The sequence below is a fragment of the Pseudophryne corroboree genome, chromosome 4 (assembly GCF_028390025.1).
Source record: "Pseudophryne corroboree isolate aPseCor3 chromosome 4, aPseCor3.hap2, whole genome shotgun sequence".
Lineage (NCBI taxonomy): Eukaryota > Metazoa > Chordata > Amphibia > Anura > Myobatrachidae > Pseudophryne > Pseudophryne corroboree.
Window position 1 is genome coordinate 393,323,378 of NC_086447.1, and position 22,391 is coordinate 393,345,768.

General features: G+C 43.5%; 1 protein-coding gene across 1 annotated transcript in view; it reads left to right on the plus strand.

The window, feature by feature from the left end:
- Positions 1 to 22,391, plus strand: part of FAM83B (family with sequence similarity 83 member B) — a 107,259-nt gene that overhangs the window by 46,508 nt on the left and 38,360 nt on the right. The window contains exon 2 of the mRNA XM_063919653.1: positions 628 to 1,103. Coding sequence (XP_063775723.1) covers positions 648 to 1,103 — 456 coding nt within the window. The 5' untranslated portion in view covers positions 628 to 647. The remainder of the gene's footprint in view (positions 1 to 627; positions 1,104 to 22,391) is intronic.

The following is a 22,391-nucleotide window of genomic DNA, read 5'->3' on the forward strand; positions in this document are numbered from 1 at the left end:
TGCACCAGCGCTGACCATCTGGGCCAATCAATACCTTATTTTGGTGTAGTACATACTGCAGCTGCTATCGTTGATTTACTGTATATGATAACAGTTTGATAAAATACTGGGTGTGATCAACAGCAGGAATGCCTATATAACTCCCACTCACTTCCTTTGTGAGCATAAAAAGGTATTACCCATGTGTCCGCCTTTTCCTATTAACCATATGCTAGCCCATTGTCTCATTACTGTTGAGAATTTGCTGAAGTAGCCAAGTTCAAGTAATCGTGACCTGAAGTTTCCTGTCTGCCAAGTAATAGGGAAACACTTTGGGATCACATTTCATATTGGAAGTGATTACAAATACACATGTATAATTACTGAACACAACTCAACGTAATAGTAAAACAAATATACTAAAGGATATACTAAACAAACATCCAGTCTAGCTTTTGTTCCTACAGCCACGCACTTACAAATAGGACACAACGAGCTTGCTTGCATTCCTGAGATGATGTGGATGAGAGGCAGCTGCAGTGCATATTATACTGATTAATAAAATAACAAAGTCACTGCATTAACTTTTTGTGTCACTATTTTAAAATGTTCACAATCTAATTGTACCTATTTCTATGTTTTTCTTAGGTTTAATTGGATTTCTCAAAATGTCTGCAATGGTGGAGACGCTGTCATTGCTTTCATCTTTGCATGATGAAGTGAAATCTGAAAATTATATAGAACCTCACTACAAAGAATGGTACCGGGTCGCCATTGATGCGCTAATAGATGGAGGCATTACTTCATATCAGGAATTTCTTGCTAAAGAAAGAGTTACAGAATTTCTTGCAGCAGATGAAATCAACTATATTACAAATCACATCCAAAAGCCAGTAGAAAATGTGGACAATACACAGGGTGAAATAACAGACGATAATTCATCATCTGGGACTTATTGGCCAATAGAATCTGATGTGGAGGCACCCAATCTTGACCTAGGGTGGCCCTATGTGGCACCAGGACATATAGGCGCTACTGACATAAATCTGTATTTTCATCCTCCAAGAGGACATCCACTCACGATTAAAGAAATGGTCAGGAAGATGATCAAAGAAGCAAGAAAGGTAAGATTAAATGTACTTACAGTATGTACCAAAATGATACATTTCTATGGCCATTCTAGAATAAAATACATACGTTAAGTTGGAGTTAAAATGTATATGTGATGTTGCTGCAAATATAAGAAGTTGTATAAAGTAGGCAACATTCCCATTCTTTCTGACTACTGAGTATTTCCTATCTAATTCATTGTGGGTACCAAAAGTGCATTGGTCACCTATATACATACAGTGGAGGTTGCTGGTACATGAGAAGCAGCCTATTTATTCTCTAGAAACCAGTGAGGCTAGCCAAGCTAAGTGTACAGGTCTAACAGATTCGTCAGTTAATACACTACACACTTACAAGGGACATTATATTGATTACTTCTTTTGACAGTTATGTATAATTTGCACATTTGAATGATTATATCATATAAGTGGACGGTCTATCAATCCAGTACATTAAACTATTTCTATTTACAGTACAATAAATAATTTTGTAATACCAAACTGGACCGAAAAACTCTATAGGGCCGAGAACAGGATAAAGATAGATATATTCTTTTTTTGTAAGTATAGTTGTACAAGACTATATTAGAAAGGACGCTCCGCATGTAGCAGCATGTAGCAAACCTCAGGAAGAAAAACGAAAAAGAGGCTGCACTACATGTAAGTCTAAACATACTGAGTAATGGATTCAGATATAATAGTTAATACAGCTTGCACACGTGAAACAGGGATACATTAGTGCAGAGGTTCTCAAACTCGGTCCTCAGGACCCCACATGGTGCATGTTTTGCAGGTCTCCTCACAGAATCACAATTGAAATAATTAGCTCCATCTGTGGACCTTTTAATATGTGTTAGTGAGTAATTAATACACCTGTGCACCTGCTGGGTTACCTGCAAAACATGCACTGTGTGGGGTCCTGAGGACCGAGTTTGAGAACCTGTGCATTAGTGATAAACCTGCAGGCCTTCATATAATAAGAGGAATTTCTGTAGGAGACCTGTGATTGATTACACCTGTAGCAGGGGAGTCCTTGAGAGGCAATATACAAACCAACAGTTCTTTTTTAGGTGAATCCTCCAAGAATACTGTAGATGCGGTGACATGACTTAAGTCATAGCTCCCGTATATGAAGTGACTGCCTGGTATTATTGCGTTTTGTACTCTATAGTATAATCCTCATATGACAATTGCGTAGTCTCTGCAGAGCCAAGATGGCTGACCAGGGTCTAAGTCCTAATTTTAGAAAAATGCGCATGTGCCTTAGTGAACATACACATCTTTGTGTATTTCCAGGCAATTTTGAATTGTACGGATCTTTCCTGTTTCGCACCATGGGGCATATTTATCAATATTATTTTTACTAAAATAATGTGAAACTTTCTAAAATTATATGATAAAAAAACAAAAAACAAAGGGAGCCCTGTGGTAATAATGCCATATTCAGATTGCATTATACAGGCTCCCTCCTAGTTCCCCTACTCCTGATCTGCTCAGACAGAGCTCAAAGTCAGCGATATGTAATCAGCATTGTGTGTCTAAATAATAGGCTGATCACTGAAGAAAATAAAAAGTTAACAGGACTGATTACAGGACAGATCAGCTGTTTACATGACTATAAGTCCTGATACTAGGTATGATGTCTGCATCTGCCAATAGAAATAGTGGGCTGGCATTATAAGTATGCATGAAGCTATACTTATAGTTGAATTAGCATATAATGGCCCCCATTTATCAAGCCATAGAGAGTGATAAATAGCATTGTGATAAAGTACCAACCAATCAGCTCCTAACTTCCATGTCACAGGCTGTGTTTGAAAAATTACAGTGAGGAGCTTGTTGGCTGGTACTTAATCACTGGGCTATTTATCACTCTCCAAGGCTTGATAAATATAGGCCTCTGTTGGTAAAACATTCACATTCTGAATGTGATTGAATATCGAGCTGCTTGCAATTCAGAATCAAGCCCATTGTGAAATCTCAGAAGACAGGGTGTAATCTACAAATAATAATGGTACAGAACCTCTAGTTATTACAGCTTACAGTTTAGAAGAGTTTTGAGGTACTGTACAGTAATGCAAGATGCAAAGTTTGATGGTAAAATTTTGGAGATCTGCTCTTGCTTCACAAATGTTTAAATTAGGATTTAGATGTACATTTACTAAGCAGTGATAAGAGTGGAGAAGTGAGCCAGTGGAGAAATTTCCACATCAACCAATCAGCACTGAAGTAACATCTATAATTTGCATACTATAAAATGATACAGAGCTGATGATTGGTTGATGGGGAAATTTCTCCACTGGCTCACTTCTCCACTCTTATCACTGTTTAGTAAATGTACCCCTTAAAGTTGGTTTAGTCTACAAATAAATTTGATCTAGAACACTCATTTTGTTCTTGTGTGTGGTGAGCTTTGTGTAATACTGGGATCACTTAAGGACAAAGTTATTGTGTATGGTGTTCTTGTGGTAAAACTGGGATCACTTAAGGACAAAGTTATTGTGTATGGTGTGTTTGGGGTAAAACTGGGATCACTTAAGGACAAACTTATTTGGTGGGATGTAATAAATTCGTAGATTGCCGGTGATGCGGGATGCCGGTTGATCTCTGGCATTTTTTTTAAAGGGGCAATCACTTACAGGGCATGAATTTTCCTTGTAAGTGATTGCCCCTTTGAAAAAGATTCCGGGATCGGCTGACATACTGTACCTCTGGCGATCTTGGACGTTATTACATCCTGCCGTTTGTGTATAGTGTCCTTGGGGCAAAACTACAATCAATAAAGGACAAAGGTATTGTGCATGGTGTGCTTGGGGTAAAACTGGGAGCACTTAAGGACAAGTTCTGATATATGGTGAGCTTGGGGTAAAACTGGGAGCAACAAAGGACAGAGTTATTGTGTATGGTGAGCTTAGGGTAAAACTGGGAGCACTTAAGGACAAAGTTAAAACAGACATAATGAAACAAGTAGATTTGTAAAAAATGTTGTTTACAGTATATCGAGAGAAAAGTCACTTATCTTTATGATACTGTAATGAATACTGTAACATCATACATTACACGAAGAGTCATAAAGCAATTATCAGGCTGACAGGAACAACTGTTTGCACAGTAATATCTAAAACTGTAACCTAAATAATGTAATTTATCTAAAGATTGTAATGTCTTATACCAAACTTGCCTAAATAATGAATGAGATTGAAAAAAAAAAGGGACAAAAACAATGAGATGATCTTTTTCCCTATTTAGGAGACCTTTACAAGATGAAGATAAAGCAGGCATGTTACAGCAGGCTTGTGCAGTTTACATTTTATCCCATAGTATCACATATGTATCTGGTGATGTCTGCCAACAAAGTAGCAGATTATGTTTGCACTTGTTACATCTATAAACCAATAGCACTCACACCCTCTAAGAAACTTATATTTCTCATACGTCCTAGAGGATGCTGGGGACTCCAAAAGGACCACGGGGTATAGACGGATCCGCAGGAGCTTGGGCACACTATAAAGACTTAAACTGGGTGTGAACTGGCTCCTCCCTCTATGCCCCTCCTCGAGACCTCAGTTAGACTTTGTGCCCAGGAGTGATGGGTCACACACTAGGGGAGCTCTACTGAGTTTCTCTAAAAGACTTTATGTTAGGTTTTTTATTTTCAGGGAGACCTGCTGGCTACAGGCTCCCTGCATCGTGGGACTGAGGGGAGAGAAGCAGGACCTACTTCTTCTTAGTTCAAGGGCTCTGCTTCTCGGCTACTGGACACCATTAGCTCCAGAGGGTTCGATCACTTGGTGCGCCTAGCTGCTTGTTCCCGGAGCCACGCCGTCACCCCCCTCACAGAAGCCAGAAGAAAGAAGCCGGGTGAGTATGTGAAGAACAGAAGACTTCAGTGACGGCAGAAGACTTCAGTAACGGAGGTACAGCGGTCGTGCTGCGCTCCATGCTCCCACACACCAACGCACTCATAGGGAGCAGGGCGCTGGGGGGGGGGGGGGGGGGAGCGCCCAGGGCAGCAGGTTGCTGATTTCTTTTTGTGGCTGGCAGAAAAGCATTTGGGTGCCTGAGCACCGTGTCTCATACCCCGGCCAGCATATACTGCGCGCCGCGCGCCATTACTCCCCCGCTGCCGACTTCCACGGGTGCAGGGCGCTGGGGGGGGAGCGCCCTGGGCAGACGTTTTAAAGGTCTCTGTGTGACTCTGGCGGTGTCGGGGCTCCATGTCCCGGACACCCGCCAGTATGTGTAGTGCACTAGGCACCATTTCTTCCCCGCCGCCGGCTCTCATGGGTGCAGGGCGCTGGGGGGGTAGCGCCCTGGGCAGCATATTACAACTTGCAGAGTTAAGCTGGCGGTGCCGGGGCTCCGTGTCCCGGACCCCGCCAGCATGTTATAGCGCACTGTGCGCCATCACTCCACCGCCACCGGCTCCATGGGTGCAGGGCGCTGGGGGGGAGCGTCCTGGGCAGCATTTCTTGAATCTTCCTGGGCGGGGGAACATACCCGTACTCTGGGTGTCTTCACCCCGCCAGGGCACCGCAGCGTGCGCGCTGCGCTCCATCGCTCCCACACACCAACGGTTTCCGTGGGTGCGGGGCGCGGGGGTGGGGGGGGGCGCATGGGCGGCGTTTTGGATATATAGGGGTATATGCAGGGGATTAATCCCTGTATATAAGTCCCCAGCTCAATTTAAGATATATGTTTGGGCGGGCTTAAGCGTGCCGTGAGGGGGCGGAGCTTAGCCCTTACACAGGAGTCGGCGCCATTTTCCTCAGGTCCCCGCCAAGATTTACTGTATGGTAAGAAGGAGGGGGACACAGTGTTTTGTAATGCTATATGGGTGTAATATAGCATTATGTTAAATAATGGACGCTTAATCCTTGTTGTGTTACATAAATTCACTGTTTCCCTGTTTATTTACCCACTATTGGTTAGTCGACATGTGTCGACAGGTGTGAGGGCTTTGTCAAAAGCTCCTGTGGGCATAACTGTCGGTTTCGCCGACGCTTGGCGGTACTTGATTCAAACAACTAAGTATTAGGAGGTTGCTTTTGTGTGCTTAAAAACAAGTAAACACGCTAGGGGAGACACGGTTGACTGTCGATGCCCTGTCGGCATCAACGGTATTTCCTGGGTAAAAGAATTAACAGGCTGTTATTGCCTTGTACCTGTATTTGTATATATATTTATATATATTTAGAGGTATATGTGGGGGGAGTGTTATTACAATTGTATATGTATGCTTCCCTCAGACCCCTTGGGGTTCCAAGATTATTATTATTTTTGCCCGCTTACTATTCCGTGCTGTCGACATTTACTCAGTTTCTGTCGGCCGTAACGTTCCTGGTAGATCCACATCGGGGGCACGTCAGTACATGGTCATACACATTCACAACACATCACTGTCACTAGGGACCTGACGGGTCTGGACAATCCACTTGCGTATAGGTTATATCTATATATATATATATGTAGATATAACTTTATATATGCATGGTTAGGATATGGGTGTTTTATTGTGTATTACATTATGTACATCCATGAATGCTAAAATAATGGTATTCTACTCATGTGCTGATCGCTCTGTTGTTAAGCTCTAGATTGGCCGTGACGAGTTGGTTTCGTTCCTCTCAGGGAGTCCAAATATTATTCTCTTCACAACGTGGAGAGAAAATTATGACAGTCAACTCCTGGTTTACGCAGAGCCCGGTCGCAAAGGATCATACACAGGCAGCTAAGTGAAATTTTAATTCTATACTTATTGGGGGTGTAGTACGGGTGACCGGCGGTCTCCTGACCGCCGGTCACCTTACCGACGCCGGGATCCCGGCAGCATACCGACGCCGGGATCCCGGCGGGGAGGGGCGAGTGCAGCAAGCCCCTTGCGGGCTCGCTGCGCTCGCCACGCTGCAAGCTCGGTGGCGACCTGCGGTCGCCACGGGTTCTATTCCCACTCTATGGGTGTCGTGGACACCCACGAGTGGAAATAGTCCCTGTTGGTCGGCATGCCGACCATCGGGATAGTGAGCCGTCGGGCTCACGGAGGAGGTCATGTGACTGTCGGTCAGCCGACCGGTGGTCACATGACTACCACCCCTTATTGGCACTGTATGCACTTGAGGGAGTGTTGTAGTCGGGTAGGCATCCGATAGAATTATCCTACCCAGAGTGGGTAGGCTTGCCTATGTTTATTTTTCCTTATAACATTACAGCAGGCTGCCACGTGACAGCAGGTGGTGTGACTGGAAAAATGCGGAGGAGGTCTCCGGGAGTTGCTGGTGGGAGGTATACAGCTGTTTGGTGTGGCCTCTGTTCAGTCAATCTCGGCGGTTTCCGCTGGTAAGTCTGAATTCGTGAGTTAGCCTCCTTCACAACGGTTGGTGACGCATTCTTTTGTGGGATGCAGTCCTTTTAACCGGTTCGATACCGTTCTTTTTTCCTTTTCTGTGTAGACAGTGGAAGGTGAAAAGGTAAGTGTTCTGCAGCTTTGTTAGGTTCGCAGAAGTGGACGTAGTTTTCTGTTTCCACTACATACACCACTTGTCGCTGAGTCTATCTGGCTGGTGACCACTCCGGTGACAACTTGTCTACTAATTTTCAGTTAGTCCAGGAATAGACTAGGACCTGTGAGTTATTTATAGAAGCCAAAGGGGAACATTCTGAGTTACGGTTGTTTCCCCTTACTGCTTTTTCTAATAGATCTTGCTTATCCCCTATGGAAGGGAAGGTAGTACGCGACGCCATACAGGGGTGCGTCACGTTCAGGACATTGTCTGGTTGTCCCTGTATAAAGGTGCATATCATTGTTTATCTCTGACTGTTCTTCGGCGCAGGGATTGGCTGTTGTTCCCAACGACGCAGATGTCAGAAGTGGGTTTCAGAGTAGATACTGACCGGTTAAGGTTCGGTGTTTTTCCTGTGGAAAGAGGTCTGAGGATCCAGAGTTGGATCGGCTTTGAGGTGACACCTCATCAATAGGTTCCGTTAATAAGACAGATGGGTGCGGCCTAAGAGGCCTTTTTCGGTGAGCAGGTCTAATACCAGAGTGGTTTTCATGGGACCAGTTGGAAATGTGGTCCGGGTCTCACCTGCGCATGCACCGGAATATAATCAAAACGGCCAGGACATCGCTCCTGTGGTGTCTGCTTGGTTCTTTCCTTCTAGAGGAATGAAGGTTAGGGATCCAGGTTTAGATCCTGGTGTCCGTGCATACACATCTCCGAAGCTGGGGAGCAGTCCTTTGCAAGGGAAGTATTTCCAGAGGATGAGGTCAAGTTGGGAAACTTGTCTGCTGTAAGCTTTCTTGAATTAAGAGCTATTTTAGACGAATGTATTCTTCGTGTTCTGCCCGTGTTAATTCTGCCAGACGACTTGTCAGCAATGGCGTAAGTAAGCCGCTAGGGCAGAACAAGGAGCAAAGCGGCAATGGCAGAAGATGCACAGTTTGCAGTTGAGTGGGAAGTCTGGTAAACGCTATATTAGCAGTCTTCGTTCCGGAGGTAAATGACGGAGAAATAGATTTCCTCTGCTGACACGATATCCAGCCGGGAAAAAATCTTTCATCGTCGAGAAGCTTTCCCAGACGTGACAAGTCTTTGAGGAGTGTCGCAATTGGACATGTTGGTGTCTCGCCTCAATGAGAGGCCTCGAGGAGATTATTCAAGGTCATGGAATACTCAAGATATAGCAGTGGACATCCTCGTGACACCGTGGGTGTTTTTAGTCGGTCTATGTGGCCTATCCGCTTTCACTTTTCTGACAGTGGTAAGCGTAAGATGATCGAAGGTTCCAATGATCCTCTTAAATCCAGTCTAGCCAGCGAGGGTTGGCTATCCAGTTTTTCATGGTTTACTCATAGAAAATTACTGCCCTCTTCCTTTACGTGAGGTAATGTTACAACAAGATCAGGGCGTGTGTCAGGACTTACCGCGGCTGCGTCTGATGGCGGGGCGGATGAATGCCATATCCTAAGCCGAACGGGAGTTCCCAGTGAAGTCGTTTCTTCAATTCTTCAGGCTAGGAAAGAACTAAGAGCACAGCGTTACCACCGTTGTTGGAGTAATTATGTGTCTCGGTGTGTATCCAGGAAGGCTCCTATGGAGGACTTTCAGCTAGGTCGTGCTTATCCATGCTTTACAAGCCGATGTGGAGGCAAGCCTAATAAGTTTCTTTACGAAATTTCTCTCTTGGAAAGTGGTCAGGCTATTGACTTCGACGTCCGCAAGGCTGGTGTCGGAAGTGGTGGTTTGGTCTCACAAGAGCCTTGTTTGATCTTTCAGGTGGATAGAGAGGAATTGAGTACTCGGTTGGTAGTTCTACCAAGAGTGGTTTCTGGGTTTCGCAGAAATCGGTCTATTTTGATGCCGGTGGTTACTTAGGCATTACAGTAGCTGGTTCAAATTCCCTCGAACTAGCCAGGGATTTGAGTATGTAGGTCATCAATTTGGCTCAGTTTGGAGAAACAGAGGCCCTGTTTGTCTGGTATGTTCCCAGCTTGGTTTGGGAGACTGCGTTATGCAGTCTGTTACATGCTGAATCTGTGATGCGGTTTGGCATGTTCGTTCTACGGCTGATTTGCCGTCACCGAAGTCGGTGGAGGTTCCTTCTTTTGGGAAGATGGGCTTTTCTTGGGCAGCGGATTCTTGGTCGGGATCAAACGCTTTTGCTATGCTCTACAAGTTTGATACCCTGATTTTTGTGGACCTTATGTTTGCTCGTTCGGTGCTGCAGTGTCGTCCGCACTCTCCCGCCCGTTTTGGAGCTTTGGTATAAACCCCATGGTCCTTTTGGAGTCCCCAGCATCCTCTAGGACGTATGAGAAAATAGGATTTTAGTACCTACTGGTAAATCCTTTTCTCTTAGTCCGTAGAGGATGCTGGGCGCCCGTCCCAGTGTGTACGGTGTCTGCAGTTATTGCTTTTGGTTACACCCTGGTGGTGTGTTTTCTCTGTCTGGCGGTTGCTACCGTTGTTCATGACATGGCATGCAGGGTCTTTTTTTGCTTCTGTGGACACACGGGTTGTGTTACATATTCTCTCAGCATGTGGCTGTGTTTTGTTCATGCCATTGGCTGGTATTCTACTGAATGCCACGTTCTACGGTGTGTTTGCGGTGTGAGCTGGTATGACACTCACCGTGTTTATAACAATAAATTCTTTCCTCGAAATTGTCCATCTCTCCTGGGCACAGTTTTCTAACTGATGTCTGGAGGAGGGGCATAGAGGGAGGAGCCAGTTCACACCCAGTTTAAGTCTTTATAGTGTGCCCAAGCTCCTGCGGATCCGTCTATACCCCATGGTCCTTTTGGAGTCCCCAGCATCGTCTACGGACTAAGAGAAAAGGATTTACCGGTAGGTACTAAAATCCTATTTTTATTAGTAATTGTTTTTCTTTTGTAATTAACTTTGTGAGCAATAGGTAAAAGTGCAATATAAAACTATTACATCCATTACACCCATCAAGTGACAATCCTATAAATAACAATGGGGCTCATTTAAGATGTACAAACATTGTAGATGCACATTATTTATTACAAATATAACTATATTGTGACTTTGTCCAAGGATTGCAGCACATCCAATTAAATTTTTTGTTACTTCTTTGCATTTATATGCAACATTAGGCTTACACTGTGGATACCCCACATTGTGTAGTGAACACTCAAAGGGCGGTATTTTTTGGTGTTTCTGGAATGGGTGCAATGTGTGTGGTGCACACGTGCACCTGGGTCCACCGCACCGATATTTTAATAGTTACCTTTCGGGAGTCCAGCGTCGGGAGCTGCAGTCACAAATGGCCACCACGCATGCGCAATAGTCAAACTGGTCTCCGGAACATAACGTGTGCTATGTTTCCGAAGACCTGTGCATGTGCAGTAGACTCCGGCACAATGCTGGAGACTACTGCGCCTTGCAGAGGAGGGATCCCACCGGAGGCGCACATGGGCTCCCTCAGCTGTTAAAATGCCCCTGGCATATCCAATTAGCTATGGTCATTTACTCTAGCTAGTTGACTCGCCCAGGACTAGCCTATTTGCCCTGATGTCGGCACTTATCATGGATTTGGTATAATCTGACCCAAGCAGGCAAAACCAAATCCCCAATAAATAACCATTTTTTCTGTGATAGCTGCCTTGAAAACTCATAGGTCCCCGGATTTTCTCGGAAACTCTGTGTTTTCTTGCGATATATGGTAATTTGTTGAATGGAAAAAATGGGCTATAATTGGATAGCCCGGTAATGACCATCTGGCTTTTATCATTACAAAAGCCCATTTTTTTTGTGCAGCAAATTACAGTGTATAATAGGATACCCCCTAAATCAGTGGTTCTCAAACCCATTTCTGAGGACCCAAAACAGTTCATGTTTTCCAGGTCTCTTCACAGAATCACAAGTGAAATAATTAGCTCCACCTTTGGAGCTTTTAAAATGTGTCAGTGAGTAATGAGTACACCTGTGCACCGGCCAGGTGACCTGGAAAATGCAACCTGTTTGGGGTCCTGAGTGAGTTTGACAACTACTGCTGTAAATCAAAGTAGGAAGTAATTTTGTGCTGCCTTCACTGGCTGCATTAACCCAAACATTTCCAAAATATACTGTAAGAAGAGCCTGTCATATCATGTATGGCAGTTATTCACTCATGAAACTATATACTAATAACACAGAATGTACAGTAGCAGCCGTTAAACACCCTTTGGGGGTAATTCCAAGTTGATCGCAGCAGGATTTTTGATAGCAATTGGGCAAAACCATGTGCACTGCAGGGGAGGCAGATATAACATGTGCAGAAAGAGTTAGATTTGGGTGGGTTATTTTATTTCTGTGCAGAGTAAATACTGGCTGCTTTATTTTTACACTGCAATTTAGATTGCAGATTGAACACACCACACCCAAATCTAACTCTCACTGCACATGTTATATCTGCCTCCCCTGCAGTGCACATGGTTTTGCCCAACTGCTAAAAAATTTCCTGCTGCGATCAACTTGGAATTACCCTCATTGTCTACCTCCATTGATGTTTACTATTAGTCTAAATTCAAATGATTAACAGAACATGCAAAATTAAATCCTAGCTGTATAAGAAGGAAAGTATTCTATTTAATTTTATTCTAGTTTGCTTTTATTTCCATATAAGGATAAAATACAATTACAACAAAATGTAAGATTCTTTACTGAGTATTAGACATGCATTTAACCCTATATTTGAGTTTTTTCTTACATAGAATCAAACTAAGAATGTAAACAATAATCTATAAAAGCATAAATAAGGTAATAATAATGCTTGTGGGTAATGGGTAGGGAGGGAAAGAGACAGGCTGAGGGAAGATTTATTTGGTAGGGTTTGGTTTATATAACTGTATCATATCTAGCGACCAGTGTTTAAATGTTTCAGTTCTGATGTAACAGGCATGAAATACATAGCTGTGGCACTGGAAAACTTTCATCGGGAATGTTTGATGTTTTGATATCAGAGTTGAATAGAAGGAAACATTTCTATTTCTGCAGTTTACAGAATAAAAGTAAGCACTTCTATGTCTGCAATGTAAACTGCTAAAACAGAAATGTTTCCGTCTGTTCAACTCTGATATCAAAACATCAAACATTCTCAATGTAAGATTTCCAGTTACTGATAGAAGTTCTACACCAAGGAACGGGTTGCCTCTGAGGCCTGAATTGCTGAAACTTTGCTCTATAGAAAATGAAGGTAATACGAGTTTAAAAGTAGACTAAGGTATGATTAAATTCCATAGATTCTATAAATAGTGAGTTCTTGGAATGGTGAAGACCTGAGGAAAGATTTACTAAAGCTTTTAAAAATTAAAACTGGTGGTGTTGTCTATAACAACCAATCAGATACTAGCTATTGTTTCTCTATTGCATGAAAGACAGAATCTGATTGGCTGCTATGTGCATCACCACCACTTTTCTATAAAAGCTAAGTATTTATAAATATGTCCATGATTTCAGCGATAAGTATGATTTAACTATTGCCATGGGAAACAAATCAAAGGTACAAGTACTGGTAAAATGCTTCCTCATGTGCAATCAGAGTGTTCCATGGCAGTGACTCCTTTATATATTTGACAAAATGGTAACCACAATATTCCCTTATTATGAGTTACACATGACATAAGTGAGGTTAAATCAAACTATAACACATGAGATTAAATGAAAAGCTTAAATTAAAGGAAAGGTCAAAATGAATTACTAGGCAGTACATTTGGGTTCGGTATGGGGACCGGCGCTTGGTATCCCGCTGGTCACCATAAAGATGCCGGGATCCTGGGGATTAAAATGCCACTGGGGGGGCACAAGGAAGCACCTTGTGGGCTAGCTGCACTTGCCATAGGTTCTATTCCCACTCTATGGGTGTTGTGGACACCCGTGAGTGGACATGCCAACTGTCTGGTTTTTGAGTGGGCGTGATGTAGGCGTCGATATTTACTATATCCTGTACATTGGGATGACATGTTTAAATTTGTGCATACTGTAACTTTTACAGACCAAAAGTCTGCAAAATGCTGTGCAAAGTGTCTATGCAGCCAACCAACAAAAACTAGTCCATTCTCCAGTACATAAATAAGTGCAAGGCCTTCATATTTTTTCAGTTTATAAACAGCTTCAATATATAACATTTTTGCTCTAAAATGTATTCTGACCAAAAGCTTAGTACTCAATATATTGCTAATATAGTATATCCCTAGAGAGTGGTGTTCCGTTTACTCTCTCTGTAGGTACCAATACCTAGCATGAAAGGGGAAGAATGTAGGAAAAGGATAGGTTATCATTATTAGTTCTCATAGTATATGATATGAAACTAGAAAGACAGTAGAGGATTAATATGTTACAGCCAATTTGGCAATGTGTTGATGAAAATGGGGTGCTGAATCTTAAAAAGCACAAACTTTAGTATACTGATGCAGCTCTTGATGTATTTAGTTGTCCGGCAAAGTCAGCTAGTGAGCAATTGTAGACTCAGACTTCAGGTAAGGGTTGGTACACTCGTATGCACCCATAGTCAATACCAAGGGACAGACTAAACTAAGGCAGCTTGCCCAAAAATGGACAAACTATTTTAAAAATGTATGATTGCCATAAGGGTCCAGAGACTAAATAGATGAGCAAATAAACACCTTAATAAGGATGTCATTATTTACAGTGGACAACTGAAAAATTATCTTATGTTAACTCTAAAACTAAAATATGATATATTACTATTGCAGTAAACAAATCACACACAAGGCAATCCATACTCTCGAGCCTATGTTTAACCACACTAGGCTGTGCGTTACATGGCCTGGTCGCAATCAATAAAATGCAGAGTGGGCAGCTGACGGAAGATAATCTTCTAGCAGTTGCAAATCATATAGGGATCTCCTGGCCCCTCTGCATCCATTCACTCTCCCCTAGTGTCTGCCGTGCTGCCACTTATTGTTGATCGGTCAGAATTGCAGGACTTCCACCTGGCAGCTGCAGAGAGGAGCAGCCACTCAGGAAATGTAAGTTAACCCCCCTCATCCACCCAGTGTGTACCTAGTGGCTGCTCAGATGAGCAGCTGCTGAGGAAATCAAATTTGCGATGGTCATGGTGTTCTGATGGTCTGATGGTAATGGTTGCAATGTTCCGATGTTTGAAGAACCAATATTTTTTAAATATTCTTATTTTTTTTATATAAAATAATTTTGGATAAGTTTGAATCTATATTCTTGACTTAATTCAGTAATAAAAATACCCTACAATTATTAGAATAAAAATCTGCCAGTTACTTGGCTAACAGGTCTGGTGACTAAACACTGAGTAAATGAGAAAAATGCTAATGTAATAAGTGTCATCTTTCTACAATGTGTAAACGCATAGGTGAATCATTAACTGCACAAGCAAATTAAAGTCTAAAAAAATCATTATTCATTCGAACATCTTAATTAGTAATTAGAAATTTCTCAACAGTGTAATTGTTTTTAGAAATATTATGCGGGAAAGCAAACAAAGAAATCTAAAATATGAGTGAAATGATAAAGTTATGTGATTTTAGAAACTGCAGCCTACCAGCCCTGCACGACTGAAAGCAGAGTCTTGCTCTCGTCTTGATGTCACATGCACTTTTGTGTTAGAAACCATTATGATTAATGTCCAGTAGAAAATCACTGTTCCACCTTGCATTCCAAAGATGTGCTTGGAATGCATTGTTTCTTCCGAGTGGCCATTATTTGCATCCAGTCATTACATAAGTGGCCCAGGGGTCACTATCCTGTTCCCTGCAGCAGCTGTGTCTCCAGCGCCGTCTTCCAGGTCCCGGAAGTGATATGTGCAGCACGTCTGACACAGACCTGTGATGGGAGGTGGTTCAAGTATTTATCCCCTATCCCTAACTTTAATCCCTAACCCTCCACATAGTACCTAACATTAACCCTCCCAGCAGCCTAATCTTCACCTTCCCCTGCAGCCTAGCCCTAACCCTCCAGCTCCTAAGCCTATCAGCATTTCACATGGTGAAATTTTGAACATGTCGACATTCTAAGGATCTCAATGTGGTGCCTGTCAACATGTCAAACTGTGTCAACATTCTTAATGTTGACATGGTTACTGAGGCCAATCTGCCCGGATACCCTTCATTAAGTAGTTATTAATGTATATGTGCGTTATGGCCAGGGTAGTATATATAATGGTGGCAGGATGTGTGGGGCACACTGGCCCCTGTGTCAAAGACTTTGGGGGACATGTTCTAAGCAGTGAAAAGAGTGGAGAAGTGAGCCAGTGTAGAAGTTGCCCATGGCAACCAATCAGCATTGAAGTAACATTTATAATTTGCATACTATAACATTATACAGAGCAGCTGATTGGTTGCCATGGGCAACTTCTCCATTGGCTCACTTCTACACTCTTTTCACTTATTAGTACATCTCCCCCTTTGTCATCTTCTGTGCACGAGCTATTTACCTTCTGCACATGCGTTGTATATTCAGCAATACATACAGTGCCCTCTTGTCGTAAGATGTTTAATACTCTTGTTATACTGTATATAACACACCGTCACGATTATATGGCTAATATATCTTTCACAATGGCATACACAGTTTTTGTTTTGAAAAAGGATAATAAGTAGACTTTTCTGTGATGGAGAGAATAGCTCCAATAATCTACAGTATGAATTATTTTACAAAATATGAAGCCTCATTTGATCGAGTCAGTAGAAATAACAACTGAAAATTCTTGTTTTATGAATGTGAAAATCAATACATAGTTTCTGTACTCTTTGTACTTACAGTTTACCTGTTAAAAAAAATTCAAATGTGAGAAATTGGTATCTTTGTTTGTAATGCACAAATATGCTTAATAAAACAAACTGCTTTTCAAAAAATGTCAAAATGTAATCTTAAAAATATTGTGAAAGTAGATATGCCTGACTGAATTTAGATTGAAACCAAAGTCTTGGTATAGCAATGATATGTGAAAATCATTATCTCTGTAAGATAGAAGATTGATGCCTTTGTATCACTGCAAGTAAAACTCTAATACACAGAGTTACAGTTGAACGATAAATATTAGAGATGTGCACCAAACAATTTTTGCTGGTTTTGGTTTTAATTTGTCATCCAGTTTTGGTTTTCGATTTTGGTCTTGACTTGTTTTGGTGTGGGATTTTTTTTAAAAATTGACCAAAAAAGTCAAATCATGTAATTTTGACCTTTTTTGTTCCTGGAGTATTAATAACCTCAATAACATTCATTTTCACTCATTCCCAGTCAATTTTGACCACCTCACAGCTCACAACATTGTTTTCATTCGCTTTTAGCCAAGGATGCAGCGATCTGGTTGGTTACTAAGCAACAAGCAGTGGGACAATCACATGGCAGTTTATAGCAAATTTAAGAAACATTGCCATACAGCAGTGGCAGAAAAAAAAGTGGTGCAAAATGGAATTGTATTTGAACAAAGTTGCACTATGGTACAGCGTACTGGGGTGCACTGCGCAGAACAGTACAAACAAATGCAACAATTTTTCTTTTCTTTTTTTAACTTTTTTCTGCCAAATATGGGCGGGGGCCAGTGAGTGGGGCCTGCGGAGTCAGTCCAGCACCGCTGTGGGGACTAAGGGGACTGGACACAACTTGTAGATGGACACACCCAGTAGCAAATTTTCCATTAGGCACGTGAGGCACATGCCTAGGGAAGGCATTTGTTTGGGGGCGGCACTTGGATGCTTGTGTTGGTAACGTCAGCCCAAAAAGTACCAGTGACTGTAATATATTTCCACTGTACTGTACCATCTTGAATGGAGTGTAAACAGGTAGGAAATGTACATACTGCCCCTGTAAGCTGTCCCGCTTAGTAAATATGTATACATAACTAAAAATTTAAAAATGTCATAGTTAGTGTTTTTAAATTTTTATTATTATTATTATTATTATTATTAATAATATTATTATACTATTAAATTAGCTACCATCAAATGGGGACTTATAATTAATCAAATATGATAAAATTAGGCAGGCGGGTACAGCCGGTACTGTTGTGCCTAGGGGCATCTCACCCCTAAATTCACTCCTGGAGCACAGCACAGCCACTTAGCTGGACACAGTGACAACACAGCCCCTAATACCGCTTTCACATCGCTAATGCCGGATCCCACCCGGTAAAAGAAACGTGTGCTTACCGGGTGGGATCCGGCATTTGCTCCCTTCTGCTGGCTTTCCGACCCGGCAATATACCGGGTCGGTTGCCATAGCAGCGGGGGGGCGCAGCAGCAGCAGGGGCGGGGGTGGAGGCGGCGCTGGGAGATGAGCTCATCTCCTGCGCCGCCTCTCCCTATGCTGTGAATGGGAACCGTGTCGTATCGACACGGCTCCCATTCACACTGCACCTGACCCGGTATTCAACCCGGGTATAATCCTTCTTTTATACCGGGTTGAATTACCGGGTCAGGCGACCCGCTAATTCTCAGAAAGTGCTTTCACATCGCACACTGACCCGTGTCGACACGGCAATATGCCGTGTCGATACCGGGTTATTTGTGCGATGTGAAAGGGGTATTAGATAGACACAGTGACAGCACATCCACTTAGAAGGGCACAGTGACAGCAGCACAGCCCCTTATGGACACAGTGACAGCACTTGTATTCTGCACACAGACACTTGGAAAAACACTGCAGAGCACAGCGCAGCATACAGCAGCATGACTGGAATGAAATAGTGCAGAGTCCCAGCTGCGACTCCCTTATATGGAATTTAAAAAAAATCACGAGAATCTGACACTGGGAGGATGACATCTGGTCTCGATCTGGAATCCGAGTCTGGCGGGAACACCCAAGACGAGTCTAGGGTAGATACAGATTCTATAAGTTCGAGGCGGTTCCGCTCAATTCTGATAAATATATGTTTACATTTTATAAGTTTTATAGTTTTAGATGGTTGTTTTGTAGCCTCTTGCTATAGGCAATAAAACATTATCTAAAAATGTTTAAAACAAGCTTATCTTACAGATATCAATACTGAAACTTAGCGAAACTGCATACAGTAAAAATCAGATGATGCGGTCTTTAGAAAAATATCAGAGCAAGACTGTTGCAATCTTAATGATTTATTATCCATGTTTTATTGTGCCTAAAACTCATACCAATCACATTGCTTATCTTCCTTCCATCTGGCCACAGTCAGGATTGTCTGGCAGAAGATATAATGACTTAAAGCCAAAGTAAAATGACTGTGAGCATGAACAATGGCACCGCTGACCCACCCGTGCTGCACTTGTTGGTCCACAATTTCAGTGAGGGCACAAGAATTTCCTGCAGGAGCACAAACAGTCAATTTCAATTGCTGATCCTTCCTTTACCTCAACAATACATTTGAAGTGAATCCATTGTACTCCCCAAAAGCAGTATAACAGAGGTATAACAGAGGTACAGCTACATTTATTTATGCAAACACAAGAAAAACTGTGAATATTACACATTTTAAGGGTAGGGAGGCCAATCCCGGGATCGGGATCGGCAGGATCCCGGGATTTGGGCCCAAAAATGCCGGGATTTGAATCCCAGGATTGGAGCATCCAATCCCGGGATTCACAGGATTATACTGCGCATGCGCGGCGGCGGGAGGGTGGTTGTGTAAGTAATAGTACTTACTAAAATTAGGCGGGCGGCAGCCATGAACAAGTTGAACGCGGCGGCATTTCAATTGTAGCGCCGGCCGCCAGCCAATCAGAGCTGGCGGACCGGCAGCCAATCAGGGAAGCTCCAGCCAATCAGGAGCGACTGCTGCGGCCGCTTCCCTGATTGGCTGCCGGTCCACCAGCTCTGGTTGGCTGGCGGCCGGCGCTTCATTTGAAATGCCGCCGCGTTCAGTGTGTTAATGGTTGCCGCCCATCTAATAGTAAGTACTATTACTTACACCCACCCTCTCTCCCTCCGTACAGTCAGTGCTCACTATACAGCCTTCCTCCCTTCCGCGCTGCTACCAACCCTCCCTGCCTGCCGCGACCTACACCCTCCCTCCTGAGTCCTGCACCGCTACCTACACTCTTCCTTCCTCCCGCACCGCTACCTACATCCTATGAAATAATTTCCCTACTTCTGTCAGATAAATGAAAAGTACTCAGCACCTGTGTACTTGCCTTTGTTAATCAAATTGCTATGATTGGGTCTAAACTATCTTTAATTTATCAGCAGCATGTGTAGTCAGAACAAATAACAGATGCTCACCTGCGTAATAAGAAAACAAGGGGATACGGTCATTAGGTCGACACAGCTTAGGTCGACAGTCATAAGGTCGACCACTAAAGGTCGACATGCATTAGGTCGACATGTTCAAAAGGTCGACATGAGTTTTTAAAATTTTTCCAATTTTTTGGACTTTTTCATACTTGGCGATCCACGAGGACTACAATTGGGAACGGTAACCTGTGCCGAGCACAGCGGTAGCGGAGCGAGGCACATTGCCCGAAGCATGGCGAGTGAAGCGAGCCATGTGAGGGGAGACGGTGCACTAATTGGGGCACCCCGTCACTTTATGAAGAAATGGACACCAAAAAAGTCCAAAAACCCATGTCGACCTTTTGACCTGTCGATCTAGTACATGTCGACCCAGTGACCATGTTGACCTAGTGACCCTGTCGACCTAATGCATGACGACCTTCCATGGTCGACCCAATGACTGTCGACCTAAGTTGAGTCGACCCAATGACCCATATCCGAAAACAAGATGGCAATGTGCTCTTCACCCGCCAATGCTCAATCAGTCCTATGCAAACATAGCTAGTTTCCACTAGAATAGAGAGACCACAAGAGTCCACAGGAGCATAGGTTTAGACCAGTGCTCTGAGACGAAATAGTTATTGGTGCCTCACCCTGCGCACATACACTACCAAATCCCCAATCTACTAGCAGCATTCTAGACACAGCACCCCCCCCACACATTCTCTAACTCCACCCCACTAGTACCCAGACACAAACTTCCCAATTCATTTAATACCTGCACCAGCAGCAACCAGACACATATAGGCAGATCAATGTACACAGAGTTTTGAAAACTCAGGGAGAGAAAATGAGAGAAGGAGGAAGAAGAGAAAATGAGCCGCAGTCATTTCTATAGAAATCACTTTGTCTTTTTTCTGCACCTCCAGAGCAAGTCTTGTTTTTTCATAAAATCTTTGTTTATAAGAAAAATAATCTGGACTTGCATTAGAACACCTGCGTCACTTCCTGCCTCCAATGACTAAGCATTTGGAAGTTTCCCATTAGCTTAATCAGTCCCTACTTACTCACCTTTCGAAGCGATGGGGGTAATTCCAAGTTGATCGCAGCAGGATTTTTTTTAGCAATTGGGCAAACCCATGTGCACTGCAGGGGAGGCAGATATAACATGTGCAGAGAGAGTTAGATTTGGGTGGGTTATTTTATTTCTGTGCAGGGTAAATACTGGCTGCTTTATTTTTACACTGCAATTTAGATTGCAAATTGAACACACCACACCCAAATCTAACTCTCTCTGCATATGTTATATCTGCCTCCCCTGCAGTGCACATGGTTTTGCCCAACTGCTAACAAAAATCCTGCTGCGATCAATTTAGAATTATCCCCCATGTCTTCATCCTCCAGATTGTCGGGATCAGGTCTTCTGCAGCAGTGGTACAACTACTTCAAGTACCATATGTGTGAGAGTGTGTGAGACTCCTGCTAGGTGTGTGACTCCCGCTGTGTGTGTGAGACCCCCATTACCCCCACATGTGTGTCTAGAGAAAGCAGCAGGGAGAACTACATCTCCCAGCAGCCACCTCGCCTACCAGCAGTCATCTCCCCAGTGGAAAGATGGTGGAGAGATGACCGGGAGCAACGTAGCCCACCGGACTGGTAAATACCAGATTTTTTATCTTTCTCGCACCACAGGTTTTAAAGCAGAAAATCCCATGTGTTTTTTTTTTTTTTTTGAATACCGCTGGTTTCAGAAGTGCGAATACCCGTGGTGATCTAAAATTGAGCAGGAGGTACACAATTTTTTTTGCAGTCAAAACCTTGCGCCCAGTTAGATATCCCCAATACTCCTCAATGCATTCAATACCAACAAAACAGCAGCATTCATTAACATTTCCCCTGACATTCACTACCAATATCCCCGCAGCACCCAGACACACAATCACCCACATAATTCACGGGTGTTCTTCAGTATGCCGACTGACGGGATCCCGGCGCACAGTATACCGGCACCGGGATCCCGACAGCCGGCATACCGACACTTATTCTCCCTCGTGGGGGTCCACGACCCCCCTGGAGAGAGAATAAAATAGTGTGGCGCGCGTAGCGTGCCACCGTGCCCATAGCGTGGCGAGCGCAGCGAGCCCACAAGGGGCCCATTTGCGCTCGCCACACTGTCAGTAAGCCGGTGGTCGGGCTCCCAGCGCCGGTATGCTGGTCGCCGGGAGCCCGACCGCCGGCATATCGTAGTGAACCCTTATTCACTACCAACACCACTGAGACACACTCCTTTCTCCCTCCTGCATTAACTACCAATACAAAAGGAGCATGTACACAGCACACACACACACACACACACACACACACACACATACACACACACACGCACACACGCACATGCAATACCTGTTGATGATGATGCTGATCAGGGTCTTCAGCAGAGACACAGCAAAGATAGCAAGTCCTACAGCCATCTGTGTGAGGGGAGAATCCTTCAAACTGTCAACCTGTGTCTGTCCTACTGCATATTAAATAGGACTCCCTTGCAGCGCTGCTTTTTTACACCTGGGTAAGGGGGGGGGGGGGTTACGCAGCAGCGGGATCGAGACACATGCCCCCC